This window comes from Hemitrygon akajei, chromosome 23, assembly GCF_048418815.1.
Source record: "Hemitrygon akajei chromosome 23, sHemAka1.3, whole genome shotgun sequence".
In the NCBI taxonomy this organism is placed as follows: domain Eukaryota; kingdom Metazoa; phylum Chordata; class Chondrichthyes; order Myliobatiformes; family Dasyatidae; genus Hemitrygon; species Hemitrygon akajei.
In genome coordinates this window covers 42,714,748-42,725,331 of record NC_133146.1, presented here as the reverse complement: position 1 = coordinate 42,725,331, position 10,584 = coordinate 42,714,748, and the positions used below count along the sequence as shown (strand labels likewise).

Sequence of the window (10,584 nt, the reverse complement as noted above, 5' to 3'; positions counted from 1 at the left end):
GTGGTCTACAAATTACAATGGGAGATAGAAAATGCATGTCAAAGCAGAATGCTATGATAGTCATGGGGGATTTCATTATGCAGGTAGATCAGGAAAATCAGGTTGGTGCTCCTATGTCTTATGGAAGACCTTTCAGTTTCCCAAGATTCTTCTCCCTAGTAACAGCAAGTTCACACACATCTGCTCCCAGACACTCTCGAACTTCTGGCACACTGCTAGTGTCTTCCACAGAGAAGACTGATGCAAAATACTTGATCATTTATTTATTGTTTTTTTTTCCAGAATCCAGTGAGAAGATATAGCTATGCTCCCACAATTGTTACCATTGCTTCAAACTAGTGAATAATAGAATATGAAATATTCCATTAACCAGAAAATTTAGGCCAAAACATTCAATATGGAAAATAAAATCACACAATAAACTTGTTAGAAATAAGAACTGCTGATTCAAATCTTATAAATCCAACCAAAATATTTTTAAAATGCATAACAGAAATATTAAAATTACTTGAATTCTATATTTTTAGAAGTTAACACTGAAAATTCTAAAAGATTTGCAACAATATATACTCAGAAATTTAGTACTTCATTTGTAACAGCTCAGGTGACAATAAGATTTGGCAGTCCATAGAGTATGAAATTAAAAGCACTTTGCTGAGTCATATATTCTTCTGGGTGATACTTCCTTGCCTTGTCGCTAGAATCCTCAGATATAGAACCAAGATGTCCATCATTCACTGTGGCAAACCTGGATCCTGTTTGGATTAAGTAAATAAAAACATTATTAGCACTGGATACCAAGCACCATACTAGAGTTAAAATTCCTTTACTGCTAACAAGAAAGCAGAAAATGAATTATCCACCAGAATTTTATTTATTGTTTTTTTATAATCCAGTGAGTGTTGCCAGTTTTGACTGAGTGGCAAGAATACTGCCCATAAGATGTTCAACATTGAATGTGGAAGAGGCAGTTGAAGAATGTAGACAATCCTGACACAGGAAGGTATCCAGTGTCAGGAATCCTCAATCTGCCTCATTGTGACTTGGAGTGTCCTTAGCTGATGCTCATCCACTTGCAAGGAGGTAAACTGGAAATTTGCCTTCAAAGGCTTGCAATGGATGTGGCAGATGGTCAGGGCAAACAAAGTGTGCAAGGGTAATATGGGAGAGAAAAGAAGAAGGGTGGGGGATAAAGTCAGTCCTTGATAAGGCAGGCAGCTACAATCTATTTTAAGGGTTGGAGAGAGCTTCAGCCCGGAATTCCATTGTGTCTGCAGGTATGTTTTGACAGCAAAGTTTAGTTCTTAGACCCACTCAAGACAGTACAAATGCCTACAAGCATCAGTGGTCTTTGAACGGATGAGTTTATGTGGTCTAATAGCTTATCTGTAAATTTTTCAACTATTTGTTAAAAAGCAAAAATAAATACTGGATCACAATTCTTGAAATGTGCAAGATAGAAAATACTGTAAATACCAGCTGTTTAGATAAAATGAACAGAGAGAAACAAAGTTAATGTTGTAAGAATAGACTAATTGGGCTGAGATTTCAAGGAACCTGTTATCTTTTATCTCTCCTTAATATCCATTCTGGTTCTGTCAAGCCACTTCCTTTCAACCCTACCTTCCCCCCCGCACCCTGTTACTCAGCTATTCTCCTCCTACGGCTGGTTCCTTCTGCCCTTCAGCTCTCGTTTACCTGGTTCCATTTATCGCCAGCCTTACTTATCAGGTTTCAGCATCTAAAGCTCTTTGTTGTCTCCACCTATTATTCCACAGCCTTTTGTGTCTACCTTCATCTCCCCCCCCCCCCCCCCACCATCTGGCTTCATGAATCCACAAACCCCTTCGCACTTTGTTTCAAGTCACCTGCTTGACCTCTTCATATTGACTCTCTCTCCTTTACAATCAAATCTACTCTTCAGCTTTTTATTTCCAGTCCTGCTGAAGGGTTTTGGCTCAAAATGTTGAATGTACTCTTTTCCTGGATGCTGCCTGTCCTGCTGAGTTCCTCCAGCATTTTGGGAGTGAATACAGAATGATAAGCAAATCTATACCTCTGACTAAACTGAAGGCCTTAGTTAGGCAATCACCCAAATGGCTTTACCCCTCCAATGATAAAGAGATTGCACTACAAGTGGCAAGTAAAATCCATCTTACCGAAGATTTTGACCATTTCCAATATTTTCCAAACAAGCTACTTTCTATTTACTTCAACCACTAAACCTAAACCTTGATGGTAGCCTTGTACAGTTAACAGCAGCCAATTTAGGAATTTGGCTGACATTAGAGTGGGACTCTGTTCAAGTAAACACATGGAATCATGGCTTGAAAATTCCTTGAACATGGATAACATATCTCCTCTTGTTCAAAATTTTGTGGCCAAATAATGATCAATTACTCTTGAAAGTCAAGCTTTACTTTTCTTCTGATTTCACTGATGGTCTAACCACATTGCTTCCCTCAAGAATCAAATAGATGTTTACAAATGCAGGAAACACTGATATCCATAATTATTACCAGTTCCTTATCAAATTGCTAAAGCAACATAATACTTTCAGGTATATTGCATATAAAAAAAACTACTTTAATCATGGCATTTAATTGTCTCTTTAGACCATAAGTCAATTTAGAAATTACAAATTCACCTGCATACATTGAAGATTAGGTTTATTAAATACTATAGATGAAACATACCTGAAATAAACGGATTCTCAGTAGAAAATTCAGTATCAGTTTTAGAAATGTTTCTCCTTCCATTTTTGGCAATTTCAAGAATTGTTTGACCAGTTGTCTTCCCTAGTTCCAACAAATCTGGAAGAAAATGTAGTCATTGAGTAAAACAGAAAGCTAAAGCTGACTTTCCTCCTCCCACTCCACTTGCACACCATGTTGCAGTACCACAACCAACTGCAATATACTAACCTGTCCCCAGATTGCATTAGTGTTCAGTTCCAGATTATTTAAAATAACCATAGCAATTTACAATACCTGCCTCTGCCCAGGCAACTGCTTGGAATAGAGCCTAGGAAATCACTAACACCTATAGGCGTTTCAGGTCAACTTTAATTGGGGCAGTTCATATTAATGAAAGTGAACAGTCAGAATCAGATTCATTATCACTGACTTTATGACATGAAATTTTATGATTTACAGCTGCAATGCAAAGACATAGTAATCTATAAAGAGAGTAAAAATAACAAGGTAGTGTTTACGGGCCACTTAGAAATCTAATGGTGGAGGTTAAGAAACTGTGCCTAATTCTTCAGGCTCCTTAACCACCTCCCTGATGTAGTAAGGAGAAGAGGGTATGACCTGGATGGTGAGGGTTCTTAATGCTAGATGCTCTTTTTGAAGCATTCTTGAAGATGTCATCATGATGGGAGAGTTATGCCAATGATAGAGCTGGTTGAGTTTATAGCCCTCTGCAGCCTCTGCATTGGAGTCTGCATAAGAGGCCATGATGCAACCAATGAGAATGCTCTCCTCCATACATCTATAGAAACTTGTAAGAGTTTATGGTGACACACCAAATCTCCTTAAGCTCCTAACCAAGAGTTGCCAGCATGCCTTCTTCATAATTACATCAATGTGTTGGGCCTGGGCTAGATTCTCTGAGATGTTGATGACCAGAAGCTTGAAGCTGCTCACCTTTCCACCACTGAGCACTCAATGAGGACTGATGTGTGTTCTCCCCAATTCCTCTTCTGAACAGCATAATCATTTCCTTGGTCTCGCTGACATTAAGCATGAGGTTGTTGATCAACACCCTTTAACCAGCCAATCTAGCTTGCAGAGGGAGGTATAGAGGCCTAGGATTTGAAGGTTGTTTTCTTTAGCACCGAGAGAATGATGGTGTTGAATGTTGAGCTGTAATTGATAAACAGTAGCCTGATGCATGCCTTGTGCTCCAAAGCTAAGTGGACCCAATGAAATTGCATCCACTGTGAAGCTGTTGTGGCTGCAGGTGAATTGCAATGGGTCCAGGTCCTTGCTCAGGCAGGAGTTAATTTTAGTCAGAGCCAACCTCTCAAAATGCCTTCATTATTGTGGATGTGAGTGGTACAGGGAGATAGTCATTGTGGAAATCACCCTGCTTTTCTTGGGCACCAGAATAATTGTTATCCTTTAGAAGCAGATGGGAACCTCAGACCACAGCAGTGAGTAGTTGAAGATGTCTGAATACTCTAGCCAGTTGATCATAACTGGTTTTCAGTACACCAGATGCCTTGCAAGGGTTAAGCTCTTTTAGGATGTCAAGACATCAGCCTCCAAGGTGAGATCACAGGGTCACTAAAAGCTGTGGGTCTCATGCAGGTGTAGCTTTATTCTCCCTTTCAAAGCATGCATAAAAGGTGTTGAGTGATGAAATTCAGTCTGAATTCTGACTGAAACATTGATCAATTGATGTAAAAATAGCTTGTTGGATTAGACAGCATAATTGTTAATTTCTTTGTAGTTTAACTTTCTTAAGCTTGTTAATATTTTTAGATAATTACCTATGTATATGCAATCGCGCAATGTGTTTCTTAGTAGTTACAGTTCCTCTGTATCTTTCTGAAAGTTTCTTGGGTATCACATTATTTGAATAGGGGCCATCTTATTGATTGATTTAAGCAACAGAATTTGAATGGAATTTATTGCTGCTAACAAATTGGTATATGAAGGTTAGATCATGTTCTATCAGTCTCATTTTGCTTTTGTCTTCACTTGCTACTATGCTGTGTTTTCACTACTCTCCTTTCCTAATCCCTCTGTTCTCTGAGCACTTACTAAATGATCATAAGAAACAAGTTTTATGCCTCATTCTTGATTCTGAAGAACCTTCGATCAAATCATCAGTATCCAACAATTTTGGCATAGTCAGCAGAGGATTGCAACAACTTAAGCATTTGGAAGAATCCCAGACAAAGTGGAAACTTATGGCGTGCAAATTTAAAAGGAGGTACTGTGGCAGTGTGCTACACGCAGTGCTGAAATAATGACACATAGTCGGTGAGCTGCAGTTGCAAAAAAGGTTTATTCAAACTTAGCGGCCTCGCTTTAAAGCCTTCCCGTTTCCGCCCTTCCTGGGCGGGAATGCTGTAGGGGGCGCATATTCATAGTCCCATCCCGCGCGTGGGCTTTTCCCCTTGCTGGTGAAGAAGGCCTGGTGCCCTTTTTGGGACCAGCCTCAATGCCAGCGCACCCCACTTTGTGAGCCGGTTTGAGTGCGCTGGGAAGTGAGTTGCCACATAACCCCCCCCCCCCCCCCCAAGAACCGGCGATACACCCCCCAATGTCCTCATTCTGGGTCGGTTCCTGTTTGGGAGGTCTGCCTCTACACCGTGGTGCCTGAATCTCGACCAGCTGCGCCGTCCACATGGGCCGGTTTGAGTCAGTCCACTGTGAAAACCTCCTCTTTCCCCCCAATGTCCAGCACAAATGTGGACCCGTTGTTTCTGATCACCGTAATCGGCCCCGCGTAGCGATGTCCAGTGTCCGCCCCGTCGTACAAAAACAAACTTACAGTTCTGCAGGTCATTGGGTACGCAGGTCGGGTTCTGCCCATGCTGTGAAGTGGGTATGGGGGCCAGGTTACCGAGCCTCTCGGACTGCTGCGGGTTCTTCCTCTTGCCCCCTTGGGGCTGGTATGAACTCTCCTGGGACGACCAGGGGTGTGCCGTACACCAACTCGGCCGACGAGGTGTGCAGATCCTCTTTGGGCACCGTGCGGATTCTGAGCAGGACCCAGGGAAGCTTGTCCACCCAGTTAGGCCCTTTGAGGCGGGCCATGAGAGCCGACCAGGTGACGGTGGAAACGCGCCACTAGTCTGTTCGACTGTGGGTGGTAGGCAGTTGTGTGGTGCAGCTGTGTCCCCAAAAGGCTGGCCATAGCTGACCACAGGCCGGAGGTGAACTGGGCACCTCTCTCGGAGGTAATGTGGGCTGGTACACCAAAGCGAGATACCCAGGTGGCGATCAATGCCTGGGCGTAGGATTTGGAGGTGGTTTCGGTAAGCGGGACAGCCTCTGGCCGTCTTGTGAAACGGTCTACGATAGTCAGGAGGTGCCGCGCTCCTCGCAACACTGGCAGGGGGCCCACGATATCCACATGAATGTGGTCAAAACGCCGGCGGGTGGGGTGGAACTGCTGCGGCAGAGCTTTAGTGTGCCGCTGCACCTTGGCTGTTTGGCAGTGCATGCACATTTTGGCCCATTCACTGACCTGCTTGCGGAGTCCGCGCCAAACAAACCTGCTGGAGACCATCCGGATGGTTGTCCTGATGGAGGGGTGAGCTAAGTTGTGAATGGAGTCGAAAACGTGCATGTAGTGCCAAACAGCCAAGGTGCAGCGGCACACCAAAGCCCTGCCGCAGCAGTTCCACCCCACCCGCCGGCGTTTCCAGCACTCCACCGACTGCCGTGTTAGATGCGTCCAATGTGAGGGCGGTAGGGACGTCTGTTCTGGGGTGCACTGGCATCGCGGCGTTTGCCAAGGCTTCTTTGTTTTTAACGAAAGCGGCAGCAGACTCCTCGTCCCAGGTAATGTCCTTGCCCTTACCCAACATCAGGGTGAACAGGGGGCAGATGATTCGGGCTGCTGAGGGGAGGAAGTGGTGGTAGAAATTCACCATACCCACGAATTCCTGAAGGCCTTTGATTGTGTTGGGTCGGGGGAAATGGCGGACCGCGTCTACCTTGGCGGGCAGAGGGGTTGCCCCGTCTTTAGTAATCCTGTGGCCCAGGAAGTCGATGGTGTTGAGCCCAAACTGGCATTTGGCCAGGTTGATTGTTAGGCCGTATTCACTCAGTCGGGCGTAGAGTTGACGGAGGTGAGACAGATGCTCCTGACGACTACTGCTGGCTATGAGGATGTCGGCAAAATAGATGAAAGCGAAGTCCAGGTCATGTCCAACCACGTCCATTAACTGCTGGAACATCTGTGCGGCATTCTTTAGGCCGAACGGCATGCAGAGGAACTCGAAAAGGCCGAACGGGGTGATGAGTGCCATTTTGGGGATGTCGTCCGGATGCATTGGGATTTGATAGTATCCCTGGACGAGGTCTACCTTGGAGAAGATCCGTGCGCCGTGCAGGTTTGCTGCAAAGTCCTGAATGTGCGGCACAAGGTAGCGGTCTGGTGTTGTAGCCTCGTTCAGCCTGCGGTAGTCGCCGCATGGTCTCCAGCCCCCTGTTGCTTTGGGCACCATGTGCAGGGGGGAGGCCCATGGGCTGTCGGACCGCCGTATGATCCCCAATTCCTCCATCTTCTTGAACTCCTCCTTCGCCAGTCGGAGCTTGTCCGGGGGAAGCCTTCGAGCACGGGCGTGGATACGTGGTCCTTGTGTCGGGATGTGGTGCTGTACGCCGTGTCTGGGCATGGCTGCCATGAACTGCGGTGCCAGAACCGACGGGAAATCCGCCAGGACTCTGGTGTAGTCGTTGTCGGACAGCATGATGGAGTCTAAGTGTGGGGCCGGCAGCTGGGCTTCACCCAGGGAGAACATTTGAAAAGTCTCGGCGTGGACCAGTTTCCTCCCTTGCAGGTTGACTAGTAGGCTGTGAGCTCGCAAAAAATCCGCTCCCAGGAGCGGTTGGGCTACGGCGGCTAGTGTGAAGTCCCACGTCAACCGGCTGGAGCCGAACTGTAGCCGCACCATACGGGTGGCATAGGTCCTTACTGTGCTGCCGTTCTCGGCCCTCAGGGTGGGATCCAGTTCTCTGTTGCGGGTGTCGTAACTCGTCGTAGGTAAGACGCTGATCTCAGCTCCGGTGTCGACCAAAAAGCGGTGTCCCGACCGCTTGTCCCAGACATACAGGAGGCTATCCCGATGGCCAGCCGCCATAGTCATCAGCGGCGGCTGGCCCTGGCATTTCCCGGGAACTTGCAGGGCGGGCTACAGCAGCGGGCTTCTGTGCCCCACCGCTGGTGGTAGAAGCACCATTGTTCGTTGGTCTCCTCACCCCTGCCTCTGGGGTTAGCGGGCTCTGTGGCCGGGAGCTTGGCCTGGTGATCTGTGCGACGGACGCCCCACTCTCCTTCTTGTCTTTCCACAGCACGTCTGCCCGGGCCGCCACCTTCCAGGGGTCACTGAAATCCGTGTCGGACAGCAGCAGGCGTATGTCATCTGGCAGCTGCTCCAGGAATGCCTGCTCAAACATGAGGCAGGGCTTGTGTCCTCTGGCCAGGGACAGCATCTCATTCATCAAAGCTGGTGGCGGTCTGTCTCCCAAACCATCCAGGTGCAGTAAGCGGGCAGCTCTCTCGCGCCGTGAGAGTCCGAAAGTCCTTATGAGCAGGGCTTTGAATTCCGTGTATTTGCCGTCCTCCGGGGGCGACTGTATGAACTCCTCAACCTGGGCGGCTGTCTCCTGGTCGAGGGAGCTCACCACGTAGTAGTAACGTGTGGCATCCGAGGTCATTTGCCGAATGTGGAATTGAGCCTCTGCTTGCTGGAACCATAGGTGAGGTCGCAGCGTCCAGAAGCTTGGCAGTTTTAACGAAACTGCATGAACAGATGCGGTGTCGTTCATCTCTGGTCCAAATATCGTTTGGGCCGTCGGGGTCACCAATTGTAGCGGAGTGCTACACGCAGCGCTGAAATAACGACACATAGTCGGTGAGTTGCAGTTGCAAAAAAGGTTTATTCAAACTTTGCGGCCTCACTTTAAAACCTTCCCATTTCCGCCCTTCCTGGGCGGGAATGCTATAGGGGTGCATATTCACAGTCCCGTCCCGTGCGCGGGTTTTTCTCCTTGCTGGTGAAGCAGGCTTGGCGCCCTTTTTGGGACCGGCCTCAATGCCGGCGTGCGCCAATCTGTGAGCTGGTTCGAGTGCGCTGGGAAGTGGGTCGCCACAGTACGATCTTCCTCCTTATTTTAAAAATTCTCCTAGAAACAGTCTGGATCTTGCTTCAATACACCCTCTAGTGGACATTTAAGAGCAAAGAAATGCTACTCTGAAAATATTAAAATTATGATCAAATTAAGTTCATACAAACTGGTGAAGTAGCTAAGAAATCTTCTGATTGTGATCTAGTGCTTAAAAAATTAAGATTGTAAACTAGAGAGGAAAAATTGTTTGAAAACCAATAAAATATTGATTGCAATCCTACAAAACTTTGATTGCAATCCTATGATATTTCAATTGCATTTCTAAGATAACATTCCAATCAAAATCCTAAAATAAAAGTCCAATTGCAATCTTAAAACAATGTGTCAATTATAATCCTAAAATAATTTTGATTGCAATCCAATAATACTTTGACACAAACAAATGGTATTTCAATCGCAGTCCAAGTGATAAAAAGTACATACAAATTAAGTGTTATATGTGACTGAATTAAGACAAAAAGGCATGTACCCCAATGCAGTAAAAGGGGAGCTATATCTCCAGTTATGTGTGAACAGACAACTGAGCATTTGAGTTCTTATCTGAATAAAACATTTCAATTTGATATCATTAATGAAAAAAAGGATGAAATATTGAGTTTAATGAAATGTGAGTTTTGCATGATATTGAGAAAGTATGGGAAAAGATCCAGAGAATTCTTTGGGATAAGGAAACAAATGGTTGGACGTTAGCTGTATTATTACAGTTAAGAAAATGCGAGCACGTTGGGTGAGAAGAACAAATCTGAGTTTAAACTAACATGTGGTCAGCTTGAGAATCGAATTTGTGAGTTAACTGGACAAGTGAAGTTAAATGCACAATTGGAAAAGCAAAGGGAAACACAGTGAACTACAAAAGCATTTTGATAAAGACGGTAAAATGTCTGAAGTGCTATTTTTTGCATTAGCTGAATGAGTGAAAAAAACATGTTAAGTGTAATCAAATTGAAGTGCATTGTGTGGAACTTTGAAGTAAACTGAAGCAGCATACGAAAGCCCAGCAGGGACCCCAAGTGGGCGGTCCTGCCAGTGATGCAACTCTTTGAGAAACACCCCCTACATTGGATAGTCGTCCAAGACAGCAGCACCATCCAAACTCTGAGGATGGACATGACATGGACTCTACAGCAACCTCTAGCGAAGATGGCAATGATGAAACAATAGGACTGGCAGCTATGTCACGGCTGGCTCCTATAAAGATCAAAGAAGTGAAGACACATAGGACTGAAGATGGAACCTATGAAAGGAGACAGATGGTTTTCCATCAACCACCATTGAAGAGTGCTCCAAAGAGGTTTCACATCCTTAAAAAAAAGAGTTTGAAGACATGGGATGAGTTTTAACACATTAAGAACATAAACAAACTGCACAATATGATGGCATACAAATTTTAACTACTATGTTATCTTCTCAGCAAATCTGACAGCTGACTCATAGAATTGATGACAATATGGGAGATAATAAACAAATACAAGATAGTTGGAATGCAACTAAGAGGTGGCTGAAAGAATAGACCCAATACAGACTGATTGGAGGAGAACGATTGATTGCAAGTGAAAGATTTCTGAGGATATTTCTGAACATGAGGAACATTACAGGACAAGGGGTTTGTTATCAGGAGTTCAGGGAATAAAAGTTAGCATGGAGGACTGTACATATGGTCCCTTGAAGTAAACTTTTATGGAAGGCTTGAAACCAGGTATCACCAAAA

General features: G+C 45.3%; 1 protein-coding gene across 1 annotated transcript in view; it reads right to left on the bottom strand.

The window, feature by feature from the left end:
• Positions 1–250: 250 nt before the first annotated feature.
• Positions 251–10,584, bottom strand: part of cfap46 (cilia and flagella associated protein 46) — a 196,688-nt gene continuing 186,354 nt past the window's right edge. Inside the window, exons 57-58 of the mRNA XM_073027519.1 lie at positions 2,697–2,813; positions 251–755 (exon numbers count right to left, since the gene is read on the bottom strand). Coding sequence (XP_072883620.1) covers positions 601–755; positions 2,697–2,813 — 272 coding nt within the window. The 3' untranslated portion in view covers positions 251–600. The remainder of the gene's footprint in view (positions 756–2,696; positions 2,814–10,584) is intronic.